The 23,730-nt window shown below is 43.1% G+C and overlaps 1 protein-coding gene across 4 annotated transcripts in view; it reads right to left on the bottom strand.

Moving 5' to 3' along the window:
- crtc3 (CREB regulated transcription coactivator 3) overlaps window positions 1-23,730 on the bottom strand; it is a 73,438-nt gene that overhangs the window by 40,926 nt on the left and 8,782 nt on the right. For all 4 annotated transcript variants that reach the window (XM_063187826.1, XM_063187825.1, XM_063187828.1 and 1 more), the window contains exons 2-3: window positions 14,821-14,931; window positions 10,173-10,304 (exon numbers count right to left, since the gene is read on the bottom strand). In XM_063187826.1, the coding sequence (XP_063043896.1) occupies window positions 10,173-10,304; window positions 14,821-14,931 (243 nt within the window). The remainder of the gene's footprint in view (window positions 1-10,172; window positions 10,305-14,820; window positions 14,932-23,730) is intronic.

Below are 23,730 nucleotides of genomic sequence, written 5' to 3'. Positions count from 1 at the left end.
TCGCAGAGGAACCGTATCACTGATGCTGGTTGCTAAGGAAGATGCTTTGCCTAGCAACTGTTGCTATGCAAAAGTTAAACCAAATACAGTATAATATATATATACTACAGACTCCAAGCTTTCATATGGTATATCATAAGCTATTATAACCAACTGCATCATGGCTCTAGAGGCCTTGGCAGTGTACCACTACATAGGACTAGAATGCATGGGGTCATATACAATATGATGTGAAAAATCATAGTGGGAGTGAGTTATATGACTGTTACCACTCAAATTCTTATTCAGGACATCTTGAAGATTAAAAAAAGTCATGTGGCGTTTTGTTGTGGGGGGGGTGCATGGTAGGCTACCGTTCCTCCCCGTCTATTCCATAACACTTCTCATACTGGTTTGTCTGTTAGAGAGAGAGAGAGAGAGAGAGACAGACAGACAGACAGACAGACAGACAGACAGACAAAGAGTCTGAAACCACTCCTGCGAAGAGGGCAAGGAGAACGAAAGAGAAGAGAGCAGAGCAGAGAGAGGAGATGACAATCATGTCTCTCTGTAAGTACCAGAGGGCTGAAATTGTGTGGGCCATTTCCTCCCAAGTCCCAAGTTAATGACCCCCGCCCCCCCCCATCCACACACACACTTGACCTGTGTAGTAAAGCCATTACTTCTGATGGGCTGATACTTATAAGCTTCCTGAGAGTAATCACCATCAGCAAATTATATTTCATCTATTACCTTACAACCATAACAGAATCACTGCTGAGTGATTCTACGATTCGCCTACGCTTTTGGCAAAAGCAAAGTGTCAATTATCAGCATTTTTTTTCAACTAAATGACCTAGATGTTTACATAGTGTATATATTTAAGTTTCCAAACAAACAAATTGCCAAGCTTAATCTTAAATCATTTGATAAATACTCTAATGAAATGAAACATTTGCTTGATTATTTTGTCAACAGTGTTGGACAAAAACTGTCGTTTCAAACATATATAAAAATACTACAGAGTTGAAACAACATACGTTTGAAAGTGCTTATGTCCCTTAGCAATAATGTTGTCATTAATCTGTGCAACTGATATAGAAAATGTGATTGTTGAGCTTCATAAGTAGAATTTTATGATTCACTGTGATACAGACTGAAACATTTTTCATTATAAATCCCTGTAACGTCTGATTTGAATTTAGTCACCCTCCTTACACAAGACTTCCTTCTCCAGAGAATCCCTAATGTCTGTTCATAGGATTTTTTCAACACATAAGAGATCAATAGCACAAAAACACTTTCAAAACAGTCAACCGTGTTACTCAACTGTGTTACGGTCAACAGTGCAGGGGAACTCGGCACTTTTTTAGGAGAAAAAACAGAGCAAACAAACCCATCTCCCTAGAACACTGTTTCCCAACCAGGGGTACGTGTACCACTAGGGGTACGCGAGCACACTGCAGGGGGTACTTGGAAAAATGTAATTTTAACAAATGTATGGAGCTTAGTTACATTGGGATAGAGAATTTGACTTGGGGGGGGGTACTCATGGCACAACGAAAATGCTTAGGGGTACACAAGACAAAAAAGGTTGGGAAACACTGCCCTAGAACACAAATTATTTTGTTTGTTTGTCTGTCAATATGGAGATACAGTGCCCTCCATAATTATTGGCACCCCTGGTTGAGATGTGTTTTTTAGCTTCCAAATATTTTATTTTTTTTCTAAATAATATGGGACCTTAATGGAAAAAAAGAGAAAAATACAACCTTCAATACAAGTGCATTTATTCAGTGGGGAAAAAATCCCACATAAAGAAATAATTATTTGACATCAAATAATGTGTGTCACAATTATTAGCACCCCTGGTGTTAATATTTTGTACAACCCCCTTTTGCCAACAAAACAGCACCTAATCTTCTCCTATAATGTTTCACAAGATGGGAAAAGACAGAAAGAGGGATCTTCAGCCATTCCTCTTTGCGGAATCTCTCTAAATCATCCAGAGACCTGGGTCCTCTCCTCTGTACTCTCCTCTTCAGCTCACCCCACAGGTTCTCAATGGGGTTGAGGTCTGGGGACTGAGATGGCCATGGGAGGAGCTTGATTTTGTGTCTGGTTAACCATTTCTGTGTAGATTTGGCCATATGTTTAGGGTCATTGTCTTGCTGAAAGACCCAGTGACGACCCATCTTCAGCTTTTTGGCAGAGGGCAACAGATTTTGATTTAAAATGTCCTGGTATTTCAAAGCATTCATGATGCCATGCACCCTAACAAGCTTCCCAGGGCCTTTGGAAGCGAAACAGCCCCACAGCATCACTGACCCACCCCCATACTTCACAGTGGGTATGAGGTGCTTTTCAGCATGCACATCTTTCGTGGTACGCCAGACCCACTTAGAGTGTTTGTTGCCAAAAAGCTCAATCTTGGTCTCATCTGACCAAAGCACACGGTCCCAGTTGAAGCCCCAATACCGCTTGGCGAACTCCATACGCTTGCGTTTATGATTGTGAGTGAGGAAAGGTTTTCTCCGTGCATGCCTCCCAAACAGCTTGTTGGCGTGTAGACAGCGCCTGATGGTTGATTTGGAGACTTTGTGACCCCAGGATGCTACCATTTGGTGTAATTCTGTAACAGTGAGCTTTGGAGATCTTTTGATTTCTCTTACCATCCTCCTCACTGTGCGTGGTGGCAAAATAAACTTGGGTCCTCGTCCAGGCTTGTTTACCACTGTTCCAGTTGTTTTGAACTTCTTAATTATTCCTCACAGTGGATATGGGCAGCTGCAGTTGAGTGGCAATCTTCTTGTAGCCTCTGCCTGACCTGTGAAGGTCGACGCACATCTGCCTCACTTGTATGCTGTGTTCCTTTGTCTTTCCCATGGTTAAGAGTGGATAAGAGAAATGGCCTCGGTGTCACGTCATATTTATACCCCAGGGAAACAGGAAGTGATGAATTACTAATTAAATGTTCCTACATACTCTGGTAAACTTTGTAACTACTGTAGAAATGACAGAAATGCTTCAATTATATTTATTTCCTGGGAATTCTTAAGGGTGCCAATAATTGTGGAACAGGTGATTTAATGAAAAATAATTATTTTTTAGTCAGGGATTTTTTTATTTTCTTACAATTCATTTGAGTTGAAGCCTACATTTTCCTACAATTTTCAGTGTGACAGTATTCTTCTGCAATAAACACTGAATTTATTTTAAGGCTTTTAACACATCTCAACCAGGGGTGCCAATAATTATGGAGGGCACTGTAAATTGGCAAAAACATACCCCTTCTCAATTGTCATAGCTAATTGTAACACCATTGACGGTAACACGGCTTGACATTTCAGCCATTTTTATGATGTTGTGCTAACCTCAGAAGTTCCACCACAACACCTTAATCAATTAATGTATTTGTATACTTTATCTGCGTTTTTCTACATGCGATTTCTAATTCAGATTCTTATGAATGTTGATAACACAGTTGACAGCCAATTTTCCCGCTATGAGAACATGAGAAAGAATGGATTAAATTATGGAAGGATGGAGCTCAAAACTTACCAAAAAGTCTTCCCATATCTTGCCAAAGAGGTAATGACATCACATGATGTTATTCGTATGGCCTAAGACCAAACCATTACTGATTTATGGAGGGGGTTTCAGACCGTGACACGGTTAACACAGTTTTCGTGGACACACACAAAATGGCAAATTTCATGTATAATGGAAAGGACAGTTGTCTTTCTGACAGTTTTGTCATATTGTGACGATTACTGTGAATCAACATTTACAATCGGCTTGGGCAAAACAAGTTTCTTTACATGCTAATATGAAGACTGAATCTGACATTTGGAAAACAGGACGGCATGAAAACGCCCAAAACCAGTATTAAATATTCATTCTTGCAGAGGGAAATAGTGCCATGTCTACACCTTCTGTATTATATGAAAGATAAATGTGTGCTTATGTCCAAAACATCATTGGATGCAGTTAATAGTTACTGGAATTGGCAAATAAAATCCATAGACTTAAAAGCGCAGCCGAATCGTAGAATCACTCTGCTACACACAAACAATATTCCATCTATTACCCTGCAACACAATCACTGCCACAGAGAGAGAGAGAGAGAGAGAGAGAGAGAGAGAGAGAGAGAGAGAGAGAGAGAGAGAGAGAGAGAGAGAGAGAGAGAGAGAGAGAGAGAGAGAGGGAGAGAGAGGGCAAACAAATAAAAACAGAAATTAATATTCTGGCTATCCATAACAGCCTTCTAGAAGTCTCTGTGTGTGTGTGCGTGTGCATGTGCATGTGTGCGCGTGTGTGTGTGTAAAACTCTGTTCTCCTGCACACTGCAGCTGTGTGAAAATGTCTTGGCAGTTGCATTTCTGGGTAGGATACGTAGGTGTGTCACAGGTCGTTTAATCCCAACCAAGTGTAGCGTGATGTGTGTTACGGTGCAACTAGCACAGCTTGTGTCCCAGCTTTCAGACAACATGCGAGAGAGAGAGAGAGAGAGAGAGAGAGAGAGAGAGAGAGAGAGAGAGAGAGAGAGAGAGAGAGAGAGAGAGAGAGAGAGAGAGAGAGAGAGATTGTGTAATTGTGTAATGTGAGTTTGCTGTGAGTTTAAGGCTGTATTTTAGGGTTTGTAATCTTGGCTGTTTTGGTTAAAGTGATGTGCCAGACACACACAAACTGGGCTGCAAGAGACATCTGGTTCTTCGAGGGAAAATAAAGAGAGAGCAGTGAGGAGAAGAAATGAAATGTCTAAATGACCCACCGAAGTACACAGAATATGTCTTGACAATGCAGAGATGATTGTACGCTAATAATCTTTAAAATCTATTCCATAAGATGAAAATAAAAAAAAAACTAATACCGGTAATCAAATTACAAAAAAAAATAAAAAGCAACAAATGTTCCACTAGGGACAATCAAGGGTAGCAATGTCTACGCTGCTCATCCATTGTACAATTCTGACATTATCTGGTTTAATAAGTCAAGAGAACCCGTATCCTTCAAGGTACTGAATGTGTGTGTGTGTGTGAATGTGTGTGTGTGTGTGTGTGTGTGTGTGTGTGTGTGTGTGTGTGTGTGTGTGTGTGTGTGTGTGTGTGTGTGTGTGTGTGTGTGTGTGTTCATTCACACAGGAGTCCAATGTCCTAAAGCTCCAGGTTGCAAAGCTGGCAAACTGTGTTTACATTGTGCACGTGTAAACATGAGCGAGCGCACGAACAGAGACAAACGATTCCCAACTTTGCATTGCTCAAACCTGTAGCTCTTCCTATTTAGTCTGGTTCTGCGTGAGAATATGGTGTGTGTGTGTGTGTGTGTGTGTGTGTGTGTGTGTGTGTGTGTGTGTGTGTGTGTGTGTGTGTGTGTGTGTGTGTTTGAGTGAAGTTGAGAAAACAGTGTATGTATTCCATAACACTTCTCATACTGGTTTGTGACAAGCTGCTAACAAGCACCAACAACACCAGTGAGTCATGTACATCAGACTACAAAATGTGTCTGTGAAATAGTCACTGGTACTGCTAAAGGAAGGCTGCAAAAACACGCATTAGGGATTTCAAATCTGGTAAAGTGGAAAAACAACTGGAACCTTCTGTCAAATGATTCTCCTAACTTGTTTTGATCAAAACACCGGTAATCTAAAAACCCACTTTACTTCCATTTACTGACATTCATCATTTCAAGCCACCCTTTCAAAGGTGGCGCACTGTGTAATATTTTCAGTAGTACATTTCCAGAATTAATTCTGCCCATTCACAAATTTTCATGAACTCTTACCACCACCATCAAATTCTAAGCATTCATTATGACTGGGAAAATTGCACTTTTCATACATGGCCAGGGGGATCTTCTCCATGGTACCCCATTTTGAATTTTGTGGTTTTTAGCTGCAAAAATGACTGTACTTTGGTTATACTAGTAAATATTTATTACTTTGTATATATTCATGAAAAGATCAAATTTGGCAACAGGCAGCTCAGTTCCAATGAGCAGAATAGTTGCAATACCTACTCTGGCCACAATCCTACACAGTGCACCTTTAACATCGACCAAATTTGCTACGATTTTACAATGAAGTTGTTAATACAAAAAGGAGCAATACTGCAAAATCGCAGCAGGATTTTCAAACGTGAAGGCGTTGATGCACCCTAATACAGGCACAAGCACACTCATCAGACAGTGAGTTTGGCTGCATGTCAAAGACATGCACACACGCACACACACACATACACACGCACAGAAACAAACACACACACAGAGCCCTTAAGCAGTGTAATTGCAACAGAGACTCTGCATATTAAACGCAGACATCCAAACACACACACACACACAGGCGCAGCAGGCTATGCTGTAAGGCTAGCTGCCCAGAGCTGAGGATTACACACTGCCAGATAGGCTGATGTCATCCAAAGAGGCATTACATAACACTCATTCCAGTAGCTTGCGCTCTTCCTCTCTCACACACTCTCTCACACACTCTCTCTCTCACACACACATGTTCTCTCTCTCCCTTCACCAATCTGTTCTAAGATGACTCTCGCCCCTCTCCCTTGCCCTCGTGGTCACGTCAGTCAGTCAGTCAGGACAGCCCTGCTGAACCAAAACAGTGCGGGGGCCAAGGAGTTCAGTGTAAACACACTGACCTGCATGCAACCCTATAGCCCCGCTCCTCTCTGCAGGAGTGGTGAGAAGTCATTATGGAAGCCAGGATCACTCCTGGCCACTGCACCATGCCGCTCCTCTCGGCTTACCCGAGCCAACATTGCTGAGGAGGTGGTGGAAGTGGAGGGCAGAGGGTCCAGGGGGCATAGAGGGCAGTGGAGATATACCCCGTACTGTGCATTAATGACAAGACTCTGGCACACCTCTTTCTAAATTCTCTCTCTCTCTCTCTCTCTCTCTCTCTCTCTGCTGAGGTGGAGGAAGTGTGAGGCAGAGGGTGAGGGTGGCAGGCAGCTGAGCATAGTGAAGATAAACTGTACGTCTCACTGCACACTAGTGCCAAGTCTCTCTCTTGCGCTCCCTCTCTCCCCAGTGGGCGATGACAAGCTCAACTCGTATCTCTGCCCACACAAGCTCTTGCATGTGCGCGCCCGCACTGACATGGCCTGCATGCCCACAAACATAAACACAGTGTGACACCAACACATTTCACTGCAGTTTGGTCTGTTTATGCAAAAAAATGCTAATTTGCTCCTCGAGCAAAACACCTACACAGAGAGACACACAAACAGGCACGCAGTACACAGAGAGACACACACAAATTCACAAAGGCACACACACAAAAAAGATGAACAGACACAGAGACAGAGACAGAGACACACACACACACAGACACAGACACACACAAATGCTGACTGCACAAAGAGTGGGAGTGTGGTCTGGTGTGGTGGTCATGCAGTAACTCTGTTGTCTGTGTGTCCGCTGCCTCCACACACCACAGGCACTCTGTAGTGGCCTGTAGCGGCCTCAGCAGATGCAGCCCACACGAACAAAGGTCACTACGTGTGCACATGTACACACACACACACACACACACACACACACACACACACACACACACACACACACACACACGCACACACACAGAAAGACAGACACACACACACACACACACACACACACACACACACACACACACACACACACACACACACACACACACACACACACACTGCCTATGAGCAAATGCAAATACACACACACGTGCACACACACACATCCTATGAGCAAAACACACACAGCAACTGGGAAGTTGTTTTGGGCCGACATCAGGCGGTACAACCATAGCTAATTTATTAGCAATTGGTAGTACATTTACTGCAAAGAATACACTTCCAAGATAATCCACTAAAAACAAAAACATTTTAATCCATGCAACAGTGGCATTAGCTATGGTAGCACCACCCACGTGTGCTACTAGTAAAACGTCATTGACCAAACCATGGACAAGCACACACACACACACACACAGCAACGATGGAGAGATCTCTCACACACACACACACGCTCACACCACCTACAGCAAACAAGCGAAAACAGAGTCACAAAAACCCTCACCATTTAGTAGCAAAACCTACACATAAACACACACATTCAGAAACATTCATCAACTTTGAGCAAGCACACACATAAACACCCACTCAAAAACATCAACCTAAGAGCGAACACTCACAAGCACACACACATACACTATCTGGCCACACAGTGAGAGGAAAAGAAATGCAGACCCAAAAATTCTGTGGTTGACATTTTGCTTACACACCACTTCTAGTGTGTGTGTGTGTGTGTGTGTGTGTGTGTGTGTGTGTGTGTGTGTGTGTGTGTGTCGCCCACGTGTTTGCCTTTATGAGCACTGTGAGAGATAAGCATCAATATCCTCTCCTCCATATGCATGGATGTTTCTGTTTTGATAATACCTGAATGTGCACGCAGCCAGGAATCCCAAAATGCTAGGTGGCTAGGTGTTTAACATTGGAAGTTCCATTGGACCACTGTGCCGCGTGGTTAGAATCTGTTTTCTCGTCGGCTGAATGTTGTAGTGGTTTCTGTGGTTTCTATACTCCTACCGACTCCATTCCGGGAGAATGTATCTTAACGTGAGTACATCAGAATTGATTCATATGCTTTGTAAATGAAGTAAGTTAGATTGCATCACTCCAATCACTCGTAAGGACAACGTTTGAGTGACGGCAGCTTTCAAACAATGGGGCACCAAAGTCTCCACCCCTTCCGGACGGCTCATGGGGCTGGGAAAGCCAAAAAATTTTGCTGGGCTTTCATGGACTGATCAAAACTATTTTCCGATCCACCACGCATTTCTCCGTCGATCACACATATGCTGTACCTCAGAATTAAAGATAACCAATGGTGTGTTTGTCGACTTCACTCGTCAAGCGTTTTTTGAGTTGTGTGCGTGCAAAAATATGTAATCACTTGGACTACACAACAGAAGTCGTATGTCCGACGTGCAGCCACTTCAGACGCAGTGCAGCGGCAGGGTTGGCTGTGCCTCGGTTCACGTCAAATATGCAAGGCGCATGTTGTTTTGCGCAAAAGCTAAAATAACCTTTCTTGCGTGCCGAAAATGAATGGTCTTACGGCGCAAATCCAAACCTTTAAAATTCACTGCCATCATATGTGAAATCCGGAGCACATGCCAAACGGGATGAGGATTTAGCTTGACTCGCTCCATTTACTCCCATTCAAAAATGTTGAGAGCTGCACCCCACGACTCGGAAGTAGAAGGGTGTGACTTAGGTGCCCCATAAGAGGCTGCCTCTGATTATGAAAACCCGCCCTGTCAGCAGTGGATAACACTTTGCAACACAATACAGTGCTTTTTAGGGAGCATGGCAAATAATTCCGAGCGCCATAATGGTGTGTTCTTCTAAACGGTGTCACCGACAGTACAGAGTGCGAGCAAGTGGATAAAACCGCCAGCCGACAAGACAACAGGTTCTTGTCATACACTGTGCAGGGCTCCAATGGGACTTCCAATGATAAACAACTAGCCGCCTAGCATTTTGGAATCCCTGGTTGCGTGAGCACTCAAAAGTTTACAAACACTCAGAATGTATGTATACTGAAAGGGTATTTTGAAGTGTGTGTGCATTGGACTTTATTCATCATTATCATTTTTTTAATCATCATTCGAGTAAGATGGGGTGTGTCTGTAAAGCCTGTTTGTGAGATACCAGCTCACCGACCAATAATACTGTAGATAACCAGTATGAATTGTCAACTGAACAAAAAAGTGAAAGCCCAACTGGGAAACTCCAACTTCCATTGTCATTGTGACAGAGCACTCCACAGCACACAAGTGCACACTGAACACAACGAAATGGCATTTATGCCTCACCAGTGCAAGGAGGCAGTGAGGCAGGACGGTACTATGCTCCGGGTACTGAAGTCATGGAGGAGGATGGGCAGCGCACTAGTTTTTAATTACTCTCCCCACCAACCGGGGAATTGAACCGGGAATCTCTGGGCTGCCAGTCTGACGCCCTATCCGCTTATCCATGACTGCCCCAAAAAGTGTTACACAACACTTTCGAAACAAGCAACATGGGCACTACTGGTCTCTCTCCGTGTGCGTGCCTGTGCGTGTGCGTGCCTGTGCATGTGCATGTGCGTGCGCGTGCCTGTGCGTGTGCGTGTGTGTGGTGATGATGAGTGAAGGATATCTGCCGGCCGTGCTTGTCGAGGGGTCTGCGATGAGGTGAGTTGATGCGGTTGCGGTCGCGGTGGTGCACCCTCTCCACCAGGCCGTGGTGCCGCGTGCCTCGCATGGAGTCCAGGCCGGACGGGAACGGGCCCTGACAACACAACACAACACAACAAACAGTAAACAAACAAAGATGGGCATCGACAAACACAGAGATGTCTGGAGAATAACATCCCTGTGCAGTAGAAGAGGAAAGAGCAGAAGAGAAACACAAGAAAGGAAGACGGTTGTCTCTTGATTTCACAGCCATTTGTTAGTCAGGCTAGCGTCTGCATGGTATTTCTCTGCTACCAACAGAGGAAAGAAACGTATGAAAGGCTGACTGCTAAAAAAATGTCTTGCAATTTAACAAAGAAATAGGTGACGGATTAGGTACAGTTAAATGGAAAGGCTAGGGCAGGGGTGTCAATGTCAAAATAAAAGGGCCAAAATAAAAAAAACATGCAATTAAATTGCAGGCCAAACTCAATATTTGTAAGAATTTTTTTTTGCATACACACACTTAATACTAATTTAAATTTCACAAACAGATTCCCATCATAGTTCAAATGGGCCAACATTTTGTTGCATATGAGTGTGAGCTGTTTCACTAGCCTGGGCACACTCATATTCCTGTGACAGCAAATTTCACATTCAAGTCTTATTCTGATAGATAGATATATGAATATATATATGTATATGTATATATATACATATACAGTATTTATGGTGTATGTGGGCAAACTGTAATACACATTTGAAATTATCTCGCTGGAAGAATAAAATGACCAGACTTGACCCCGGGTCGGAGTTTGATGTCCCTGGGCTAAGGGTTCTAAGAGCATACACTCAGTGCAATCAGATATGGCCTAATGACTGTTACACACACAGTATCATTGCTAATAGGAAAAATCTGGTGTGCCCGCACTGTGTTTCAAGTAGTATGTTCAGATCTGCCTCTCGCACAAACAGTCAATACTGAAACCAAGCACAGACACCGCCCACAGACAGCTTGACACTGTGAAAAAAACTCATTTCCTAGTAGCAGTGCAGATTTTAGAGATGGCCACTGCACTGTTGATGTGAAAGGACTAATCAGTTTTCATGCATTCCTAACTAACATTTTCATGCTGCCCTGACATATAATTTTGGTGTGAATTTGGTCTCCACCACAAAGCTACATACAAATCTGTTAAGGGTATTCAGACTCATTCCTCAGCGTGAAACAGTGAATAGTCAGGTTCAAAAATGATGCTTGCCACTCATGGTTACACAAGTGGTGTGGTGGACTGTGTCACGGCAGCAGGCAGAGGTGAATGCACATAAACATTGTTTACCCAACGTCTTTTAACTACAAATTAGCCTCTAATCATTTGCTTCAAGAATAGAAAACATGAAATACATGCAAACATAGCGAAAGAACGCTGCATTACATTTATACATTTATCTACTATAGTACACATGTATACGGACACGTAGATGTTCATGTATATCGTATAGTATAACGTTTATGTACACCATCAATTGTATTCATATAAAAAGAAGCGCAAAAGATCTTGTACAAATCACATTCCAACCCCTGGTTGGTGAGCAGAACGAGAGTATGGTTCCCAATGTTTAATCATGACAGGACATGTGCTGCCTGCATCCCTGGCTAGACAGTCATTATAGGGGCTGAGCGCCAGCTGAGCTAAGCCAATTAGCAGCACCCTACCCATCCAATCCCAACCCAGTCCGACCCACTCCACTGCCCCCAAGGTTGGGAGTCCCCTGCCCCTACTGGCTGGCTGGCTCAGGCCGAGACAGGGTTGGGTTTCAGGACCTCCGGGACGAGGGGGGATCTAGGGATCACTGCGCCGCCTCAATGAAGGCTTTCTTCCCCCCAACCACACATACAAACGCCCCTCACAACCTACATCCCACCCACTCCCACAATTACACCCCTCTCCACCTCCATCTCCTCCACACACCCACACATCCATCCCACCTCCAGTCCTCCACCCATCCTGCTCGCTGCATGCTCACCGGACCCCCTGCAGATCAGCAGCCAGCCCAGACTGAGGCGAGCCAGGAGGCCTGAGAGCGGATATGCCTCATGTCTCACCGCCCCTCTCCCACCCCAGCGCAGATCACTTTCCTCCATTGCTTCAGCTTTCTTTAAGTCTGTGCTGTGCCTCAGGCATCTCTTAATGTCTGTGCCTCTTCTCTTTGCCAATTCGGTTCCTTCAGCGCTGCCAAACCAATCCCTCACCATTGACACAGATTTTCTTAATCCTTCAAGAGTCTATCTCTGCAACTTTTAAATCGCTCACTCTCTCCACTTCTTTCAGTAAGGCATCCTCCCCACCCACACAAACACATTCATCAACAGATACTGTGTACACAGTCCATCTCCACAGTCAATCTCTCTCTCTCTCTCTGTGCAGTGGGCCATCTGCCTCGTCCCATGGGCCGGTCTTAAGTGGTGGGAATGATCTAACCTCAGCCCCAGCTCTCGCCTCTGGAGGTAACAGAGCTGACTAATCTCTAGTATCTCCACACACACGCACGCACGCACAGACAGGCACGCACACGCACACGCACACGCGCAAGCGCGTGCGCACACACACACACACACACACACACACACACACACACACACACACACACACACACACACACACACACCTGGCCTTCTCAATCACACACACCAGCACCAACAACCACATCAACATACAAACACACCGATGCACACAAGCATGCACACTCGCACTGTGACGTGTGTGTGTGTGTGTGTGTGTGTGTGTGTGTGTGTGTGTGTGTGTGTGTGTGTGTGTGTGTGTGTGTGTGTGTGTGTGTGTGTGTGTGTGCGCACACACTCGCACACACACACACAGGCACCAAATACACTCTCAAACACACATACTGCTCCACCCCCTCCCCGTCTTCACTCGGCCCTTCCAGTCCAGTCCCACCCACATCTTCCTCTGGGCACTTGGCACGCATGCTTCCCCAGTCAAGGTTACCAAGGGCCTCGCTCAAACATGCAGCTGTGGCTCCACATGGCTGGATGGGGAACAAGGAGAGACAAGAGAGAGGAGAAGGGCTGTGTGTGTGTGTGTGTGTGTGTGTGTGTGTGTGTGTGTGTGTGTGTGTGTGTGTGTCTCAACAGAGACTTGAGGGAGAGGGGGTAAGTACAGGGGACAAGAGAGGCAGTGTTTGGGCTGTATCTAGGGTGGCCATCGGTCCGTTTTTACGACCTGTTCACGACGTCCGTGTGTCCCTCTCTTTGTCTTTCCTTTCCTCCTAGCCTTTTGCTTATGGCCTCGAGATGCGAGACAACGTCATTGACGCAAACTAGACCTTGACAGTCGGTCGCGTTGCCGATATCTGCGGCCGCCATGTTACTCCATAACCCCAGACTTCGCCCAGCGAATTAACTGTATTGCTCTCGCCTTATGTCGGGGAAATCTCCGTGCAATAGCCCTATATGAAGTTCATTAACTGACTGTATGAAAGTTAAATAAGGTAACTATATTGTCTACTGTCTGTTGACCATTTTTTCCTGCACTGGTGGCAATGCATAGTGCAACTAAGTGTGTCCGCTAAATGCCTTTACAACGATACGAGGGTTCTCACAACTTTACAAACAGGGCAAAGAAACGTTTTTCTGCACGGGCGCTGTCTGTATTTTGAGCTCCATCCAGCGTCTGCATGAAAAAAAAAAAGGTTGACAGAAGCGGTTTGCCTCCCTGAAAACACCACTGATAAACAGACTTCTGACCAACTTTGAGTAAAGTAAATCAAATTAATTGTTGGCTATTAGGCCTACGAATGCATGACTACACAAAATAGGCTACATTTTTTAAAAATATGAAATAGCCTACACAGACAACAACGGAAGGATTTGTCTATCGTAACCTGCCGTCTCTGATACAATATTAAGTTAGTGGTACTGATGACTCCTTTATCGGAGTGAGGTAATGAAATGCGAAAATCCTTCCCCCCAAAAATATTGTTTTACAAGTAAAACTGCTGTTGGCAGCTGAGTTAGTCTGAGGTAAGATGGCAGCGCTGTTCCCTGATTTCTGCCTACAGTTTAGAATGCCAACTTCACTGTTTTCTCCACGGAGGCGGGGATTCGGCAAGTCGAAGCAATGGGTGCGCGCTAGGACGCTAGGTTAGAAAGTTAAGGGGCGGGGTTGTCCGGCCGAAGTCCGGACAGCTGGTCACCCTAGCTGTATCTAGTGCTGTGATGTCTGAGGGATTTTAATGGTTGGCAGGCAGACACCAAATCAATCTGAAGTAACCAAGAACCAAAAATGCTGGGGTGTTTGTGGTTTGTTTTTTGTTGGGGGGGGGCTTACAGTAACCAACTGTACTGATGATGAAAGCGGTGATAATGATGGTTCTTACGTTTTCACTTTATTACCCAAATTTTAAGATAACAGCTCTCAGCCCAAAACCAAATACATAATCCTACATGATAACCAGCATAAATTGTTCACAGAATAAAAGTGTTTCAAAAAGCTTCCCAAATATGCAACTTGAACACTGGTCTGTGTGTGCGTGTGCGTGTGCGTGTGCGTGTGTGTGTGTGTGTGCGTGTGCGTGTGCGTGTGCGTGTGGTGGAAGGAAGTGGGACTCACCTGAAACTCAGCGTTGGTGTTGCCAATCTGGTTGACATTGGGCAAAGAGCCTCCATAGTACTGGGCACGGACTTGAGACGACCGCAGCTGCTGAAGCTTCTGGAACTGCACCTGCAGAGAGAGGCAGAGAGAGAGAGAGAGAGAGAGAGAGAGAGAGAGAGAGAGAGAGAGAGAGAGAGAGAGAGAGAGAGAGAGAATTACTCACCAACAGCAGCCTATGCAACAGCATCCGCCACCACACCCATATAATGAACACTTTTACAAGAGCTGATTTTCATAACATGGCAGACTAGGAAGGAACTTAGTGTTTGGTGGCGAAATAGAAGTCGAATGCAACACACCCACTCACCCATTCAGAGATGACATAAACATACACACTTCCAATACAATACATCAACTACCTTCAAAATATAGCATCATGGTTGTTGAGTTAACCGAAGTTTAACCAAAGCATCCATCACTTCCACCTACGGCATTAGGTTTATTGTCATTCCAATATTAGACTTCAGACTAAATTTAGTTTACCTTATTAGTCATCTAGGTTATACACAGCGAGGCAAAAAAAGTCACACACACTAATACAGTCCCAGGAAAAAGTTTGTACACCCTTTGAAATTTCTTACATTTCTGTCAAAATTGATCATAAAACATGGTCTGATCTTCCCAGAAATCTCAAGAAGGAACAATCAGAATCTTCTTTAATTAATTCCACCCAAACATTTACATGTTTTACATCATATTTTTATTGGTCATAAGGCCATAACATTCACAGGAGAGCAGGGCATAAGTAAGTACACCCTTGCATTAAGTAGGTTTTAACCCTCAGTTAGTTGCCATATCATCAACCAGACTTGTCCTGTAGTTGCAGATCAGATTAACAAAACAATCTGTTTGTATCTTGTCTCCCTCTTCTTTAGAGAACTGCCTCTCGTCAGCAAGGCTTGTGGGATGTCTGGAGTGCATAGCTTTCTTGACTTCATGCCATATAATCTCAATTGTTTTTTGTCAGGGCTTTGACTGGGCTATTTCAGAATGTGTATTTCATTATTATGAAGCCATTCTAAAGTCGATTTGCTTCTAAAGTATGGGTTGTTGTCACATTTCAGGACCCGTACTCTTGTGTGCTTCAACTGTGTGACAGGCTTCCTCACGTTTTTTTCTGTAAAATATCACAATAAACTTGAGTTCATTGTTCCACTGAAAATGGCAAACTGTCAAGGGCCTGAGGCAGCAAGGTAGCCGCATATAATGATGCTCACGCCACCATACTCAGAAGAGGAGATGTAACCAAGAATAGCTAAAAATGGGATTCGTTCTGCCAATCTAAAATTAATGGGGTTTCTGTCCAAAAAAATATTGCTGCACCTTTGAGGTTTGCGAAAAAGCATTTATATGCTTCATAGAATTACTGCAAAATATTCTGTAGATCAACGTTGAAACCAAAGTTGAATTGTTCAGGGGAACACACAATGTCATGTTTGGAGGAGAACTAGAGAACCATACCTTCACCAAAACATCATCTCCACCTTTGAGTATGGTGGCGGGAGCATCATTATATGCGGCTACCTTGCTGCCTCAGGCCCTTTTCAGTTTGCTATTATCAGTGGAACAATAAACTCAGAAGTTTATCGAGATATTTTACAGAAAAAAGTGAGGTTGTCTGTCACACAGTTGAAGCACACAAGAGGATGGGTGCTGAAATGTGACAACAACCCATACTTTAGAAGCAAATCGACTTTAGAATGGCTTTATAATAATGAAATACACATTCTGGAATAGCCCAGTCAAAGCCCTGACAAAAAACCAATTGAGATTATATGGCATGAAGTCAAGAAAGCTATACACTCCAGACATCCCACAAACCTTGCTGACGAGAGGCAGTTTTCTAAAGAAGAGGGAGACCAGATACATCCAGATTGTTTTGTTAATCTGATCTGAAACTACAGGAAACATCTGGTTGAGGTTATTGCGACTAACTTAGGGTTAAAACCTATTTCATGCAAGGGTGTACTTACTTATGCCTTGCTGTCCTGTGAATGTTTACATCTTATGGCCAATGAAAATATGAAAACTTGTAAATGTTTGGGTTGAATTAGTTAAAGCAGACTCTGGTTGTTCCTTCTTGTGATTTCCGGGAAGATCAGACCATGTTTTATGACCAATTTTGACAGAAAGGTAAGAAATTTCAAAGGGTGTACAAACTTTTTCCTGGGACTGTATGTTGTTAGTCCGGTGCCGCCTTCAGCTTCAATGAAGTTACAATGCACATTTGGTGTGGTAATGTTTACATTAACTTCTGCAACTAATGTCTGGATGTATTTCGTTCCAGTGTTGCAATAAGTTTTCACCAAGATCTTGTAGTGATGATGGTAGTCTGAAAGCTGTGCAAAGACTTCTCCAATGCATCCCAAATACTCTTACTGAGGTTGAGGTCTATGGTGGTCGATCTTGATAAACATTTAACAGGCTGTGTACACTGTTTGTTTGTTTGTTTACTGTACATGTATGGCCAATTAAGCAGCTGTGGCCATTTCATGGCAAGTACAGGTAATAAAATTAAAAAATCGTCAATGACATTAATGCATTGAAAACGTTTGGTCAACGAGTCATTACATTTTTAAAAAGTTCAAAACCTTTAGCGGTGAGACCTTATTAAAAATATCCAATGTAGTGCCTTCTTTAAACTGCTGTCATTTCATTTTAAGAGCAGAGTAAGAGAGAATATGCTGATTGAGAAGAGAATACCACAAAGATCATACAGGGGAGCTTGCAGCTTATTTCTAGCACAGTTATCCCATTCGGCTTGCCATTTATCCATTATGTAGGAAGAAAGCACAGTCTTAATATCAGAGACAGGTATTGGGCATCAGATATCTCTTTATTCAGGGCTCCTTTAGCTGAATTATCTGCCTTTTCATTGCCAGTCAAGCCCACATAATGAGGAGACCCAACAAAAAACAATGTCCAGGTTGAGTTTAATTAGGTGATCCACTTTAAGTATTTTGGTGATCAGAGAAAAGGGACCAAGGAGATTGTTGTCAACTTCCAAAGGGTCCAAAAACAACTGCCACCACTGACCATCGACGGCGATGCTGTGGAGAGAGTGAGCAGCACCAAGTTCCTTGGAGTGCACATCAGCGACGACCTCTCTTGGACCACCAACACTACATCACTGGCGAAGAAGGCCCATCAGCGTCTCTACTTCCTGCGCAAACTAAAGAAGGCAAGTGCTACACCCTCCATCATGACAACATTCTACAGAGGAACCATAGAGAGCGTCGTGTCCAACTGCATCACAGTGTGGGGAGGAAGCTGCACGGAGAAAAACAGGAAGACACTCCAGCGTGTTGTGAACACAGCGAAGAAGATCATTGGAGTACCACTCCCCTCCCTGCAGGACATTTACACCACACGCCTCACCCGGAAAGCACTGATGATCATCAAAGACACAAGCCACCCTGCACACAAACTGTTCAGCCTCCTGCCCTCTGGAAAGAGGTACAGGCGCCTCCGTTCCCGTACCACCAGCACAATGCACCAAGCGATCAAGATGCTGAACACTCAACCCACTCTCCCTCCAATGTCAGCCTCTAGCCAGCAAGGCCACTGACAACCCCCCCCCCCATCCCCCACCACCATATCTGCGACTGAACATACCACCTGCAGTACTATACTTGTGACTGAACTTTCAACCTGCACTAACTCAAAACATGCGCGCACACACACACACACACACACACACACACACACACACACACACACACACACACAAGCACACTGCACTTTCTGCACTAAACCCAAACATACACAAACTGACACACACACACACACACACACACACAGACACACGAACACACACACAAGACGCACAACGCACCTTCTACCTGCACTAAACACATACACACACACACACACACACACACACACACACACACACACACACACACACACACACACTGCTGCTGGTGTACTTGATAGACCTTTTAACATTTATTTTTCTTCAAAATGCTACTATTACCATGTCAGAACGCTATAAGGACTTTTTTAGGAAAAGCACAAAAGCACAACAAATACCTCTTAATGTATGTCCTCTACAAGTCTTCTGTTGTCCAGTCTTGCACTTTAAATGTCTGTATGAGCACTGTCTATGTCCATACTGTCATAAGTCCATGTATAAGTACGGTCTATGTCTATACTGTCTATGTCCTTACCTAGATTAGTCTATGTCTGTATGGGAAAGCAAGAAATGTAATTTCAAATTCTTTGTATGACCAGTGCATGTAAAGAAATTGACAATAAACCTACTTGACTTGACTTGACTTGAGAGGGTGGTCAGTTTTTAAAAACCCTAAAGCCTGTAGGCATGACTTAGAGTCTGTGCAAATCAAGGATTTTTGTCGATTGTACTGTTCAATGTATTCAAGACCTGTGTACACCGTACTGCGATACATCCAAATTAGGTCTAGATGTCATTGCACCTGCCCCCCAAAAACATGACAAACAGCAGCAGTTCTAAATGCTGATTTAGGACAATAGTCAGCATCTAAGAAAAGCAGTGCAAACCTGCACAAGCAGCTGCAATACATGGGTTGACGTGACGCCTTGTTTTTTCGTAACATTGGTTAAAAACCTACAAAACTTTATTTTTCCTTTAAAAAACAAATGTCAATGAAAGAAGATGTGGTACATTATGTTTCATATTAGTCTTAGATGAGAAGAAACATTTTTGTTAAGATTCATGTAAAAGGTTTACATGTCAAATATCCTGCGGTGTGACTAACATTAATGAAACCTGGAATATAATATATGGGTGGGAGACGTGACGCCTTGTTTTTTCGTAACATTGGTTAAAAACCTACAAAACTGTTATTTTCCTTTAAAAAAACAAATGTCAATGAAAGAAGATGTGGTACATTATGTTTCATATTAGTCTTAGATGAGAAGAAACATTTTTGTTAAGATTTATGTAAAGGTTTATATGTCAAATTTCCTGCAGTGTGACTGTAACATTAATGAAACAATATATAATAATATATATATAAATTAACCAACAACATTTTGAATAATGTATGAAGCATTTGGCATGATTGCATAAATCTTAACTTTAGATTAAGATATGTGAATGTGGAAAAAAACTCAAGACAGTAATATTAACTACAAGTTCAATTTCGTAACACAAATTGCGTCCTGTGGGGTGACATGTATGTCAATGTTTGTGAATGGGCAGCTGCAAGGCCAACTACAAGGGTCTTAAAGACTGGCTCCTAACCAGTCAGTACCTCAGTTATTGGAGAGTGCTGTGGAAGTTTAAGGTGACTCTTAACCTCTTAATATGTCTTCATATTGCAATCTTTCTGTCACGCAATGCTTAGGTTCATTTTATGGTGTCCTGTGGTGTGACTGCTCTTATAGGAGGAAAAAAAAGTTTTTTTATTAATGAAAACACATAGTAAGATTAAACACAATATCATTATCAAGTTAGCATGAGCTCAGATGTCAGTTATGTATACAAAAGGATTAAAATGGCCATAATGCAGTGAATTCCCTGTGGTGTGACTCCATTTTCCTGCGGTGTGACATGCCTATGCTATGTGTTGATGCAGGACACATTTTCCCAAAAATGGCAAAAATAAGGTGAAATTCCACAGACCACTAAGTGCTTTATTTTTTTCTATTTTTTTCCAATTTTTATCCATCATTTTTTTCAGGAATTTGAAAAACTTTTTTTTTTTTTTTGCGTTACGCCCTTAAACGTCAACCACCTATATATATAAATTAACCAATAACATTTTGAATACTGTATGAACCATTTGGTATGATTGCATAAATATATTAAGATATGTGAATGTGAAAAAAACTCAAGACAGTAATATTAACTACAAGCTGAATTTCGTAACACAAATTGCGTGCTGTGGGGTGACATGTAGGTCAATGTTTGTGAACGGGCAACTGCAAGGCCAACTACAAGGGTCTTAAAGACTGGCTCCTAACCAGTCAGTACCTCAGTTATTGGAGAGTGCTCTGGAAGTTTAAGGTGACTATTAACCTCTTAATATGTCTTCATATTGCAATGTTTCTGTCACACAATGCTTAGGTTCATTTTATGATGTCCTGTGGTGTGACTGATCTAATAGAAGGAAGAAAAAGTTTTTTTTATAAATGAAAACACATTTTAAGATTAAACACAATATCATTATCAAGTTAGCATTAGCTCAGATGTCAGTCATACAAAAGGATTAAAATGGCCATAATGCAGTGAAATTCCTGTGGTGCGACTTCATTTTCCTGCGATGTGACATGCCTATGCAATGTGTTGATGGACACATTTTCTCAAAAATGGCAAAAATTAGGCGAAATTCCACGGACCACTAAGTGCTTTATTTTTTATTTATTTTTTCCTTTTTTTTCAATCAATTTTTTCAGGAATTGGAAAAACGTTAAAAAAAAGTTGGCATTACGGCCTTAAACGTCAACCACCCTCTTATAGAAGGAAAAAAAAGTTTTTATAAATGAAAAAACATTAAGATTAAACACAATATCATTATGTCAGTCATGTATACAAAAGGATTAAGCTTAAAATGGCCATAATGCAGTGAATTTCCTGTGGTGTGACTTCATTTTCCTGCCTATGCAATGTGTTGATGTAGGACACATTTTCCCAAAAATGGCGAAATTCCACGGACCACTAAGTGCTTTATTTTTTTCCATTTTTTCAATTTTTTCCCCATCAATTTTGTCAGGAATTGGAATAACTTTTTTATTATTATTGCGTTACGCCCTTAAACGTCAACCACCCACATTCCCATCTTTTAGTCTGTATTTCTCACGGAAAACAAACAATAACGTCCTTTTGGATGGCATAACTTACAGGTATTTGAATTCATAACTCGTCACTTCATGTAAGCCTGTGATGGAATGAACAGCACCACTGAAGTTGTGGATTACACTCGTCACAAGAAAGACCTCAGACAAAGTTTGAACCTTCAGATCACCTTTCAGCAGGGAAAGCAGTGAACCCTGACTGTAGAGCGCAGCAGTCGGGATTGCTGGCTTTGTACTTGGGTGATGGATAACTGGGGGAAACTTGCTTTCATCTGGCTGGTAAATGCACGCGGAAGGGTCTCCCCTGTTGGCCAGCAATGCAAAACATGGCAGATACCAGGTGCAGAGGCTAGCCTAGCGGCCAGGTAGCCTAACAGGGGCATCCTCTGTTCCCCGCTACTAAGGTAAACAGTGTCAATTATCACCCTTCATCAGCCGGCCCAGCACTCAAATCAGGCACGCTGCCTTTCCCCACATACACACTGCACCGGCCAAAGGACAAAATTTGAATCTCAAAGACTTGACCTCAATGGGGTTTTTTCTCGACAGGCCACATCTATCTAACCAGGACAGCTACTTACTTGCACACTGTCAAACAAACAAAGGGAAAGGTGGGAGAGGGGGGAGGGGTGGGAGACTGAAATGCTTCAGGCAAACTCCTTTGTTCATTAACTGTTTGGAAAAGTTGTACATTTTCAATTGTGGTAATGTTATGGGCTTCTTGCCAACAGATTGTGACAGATTAACTTACTATTATACATTAGTGCTATTTTTAGATTGTGTATTTTCACAAATAATAAAGTTGGTTATTAATAAGTATGTTTACGGCAATTTGTATGTTGCTTGCGCACAGGGGTTGGGGGGGGATGAGGTGGGGGTTAAGCTTACTGTCTGCAGAAAACCATAAACACAAGCCCCCACCACAAGCTGTTTTGGAGTGGCTCTCCAGGTCAGGCCCCTGTTGTAAAAACACAAATCTTCCCACAGCCCTTCCCGTCAGCACCCAGCCCTCTGAGTACCAGCCCCCCTGTCTCCTCAGCAGGGGCAGACAGAGCAGACGCTGGGACTCAAGCAATGCAGTTACCACAGAAAAGAAAAGAAGCAAAAGCCAGAATTTGGCATCCTTTCATTTCTTTGTGTGCTCGTCTTGAGTTTGAAGAATACTATGAGGGCAACAGCACAGTCAGCAGGAAGTGGACATAAAAACACAGGACTAGTCCAACCTTCTGATGGCTCTACCACAGTACTGTTCAGACCGACTCCCCAGCGAATGTCTGTGGGAGGCCAGCCACCGATCCTCACACAGAAACGATAACACACGTGAGGAGACTGTTAGTTTTGTTGGCTGTTGCTTCTGCATGGACGACTGTTGATGTGCCCCTTTGCTCCCTTTTGAAGTTCCAGATCCACAGATCTCAAATGCATTAGTGGGAGAAACAGCGGGAGAGAGAGAAGCAGCAGGGAGAGAGAAGTGGCCGAGCTGCTGAATTCTTTGGGGCAGGTCGACACACTGCACTCCAACAACAAGACCTGCATGCACCAATGAGTAGACTAGTGCTGAGCATACAATGCGCATGTGTCCAGTGTCAATATCCAAACTAGCTGCTTACTCAAGGATACAGGCTGTAGCCGTTGTCCTTAATTGAAAAGAAAACTGAAACCAATTTGAATGTAAAATGGGGAAAAGAAAATCCTTGTCAGTGTTATTCACAGAGGAAATAAAAGAAAATGATGGTACCGTTTCAGCTAAAACTTTTGCCTTAATATCATCTGCTGTATGTCTGTGTGCCTAATGAACACATCAATGTCCTTCTGGAGAAACAAGTAATCTGTACCAGTGCCAGCAGACATGAAAGAATAGCAAGTACAAACCCACAAGTTGTCCGTTGGGAGTGGACATCTAGTAGAATAGGGACAGAGAAGGGGATAAGCTATATTTAAAGATTAGAGTGGGAAACAAGAACAGCAACTAAAAACACGATAAATATGCTTATGTCTGCACTACACGATGTACCACCACACAGTGGCCTAGATGCGGGTGGTATGCCATCATGAGACATTCAGGTCTTTGTGGTAGGTGACCTTGTT

The sequence above is a fragment of the Engraulis encrasicolus genome, chromosome 22, assembly GCF_034702125.1.
Source record: "Engraulis encrasicolus isolate BLACKSEA-1 chromosome 22, IST_EnEncr_1.0, whole genome shotgun sequence".
NCBI lineage: Eukaryota > Metazoa > Chordata > Actinopteri > Clupeiformes > Engraulidae > Engraulis > Engraulis encrasicolus.
Note: the sequence above shows the minus strand (reverse complement) of the source record. Positions and strands in the feature narration are given on the sequence as shown.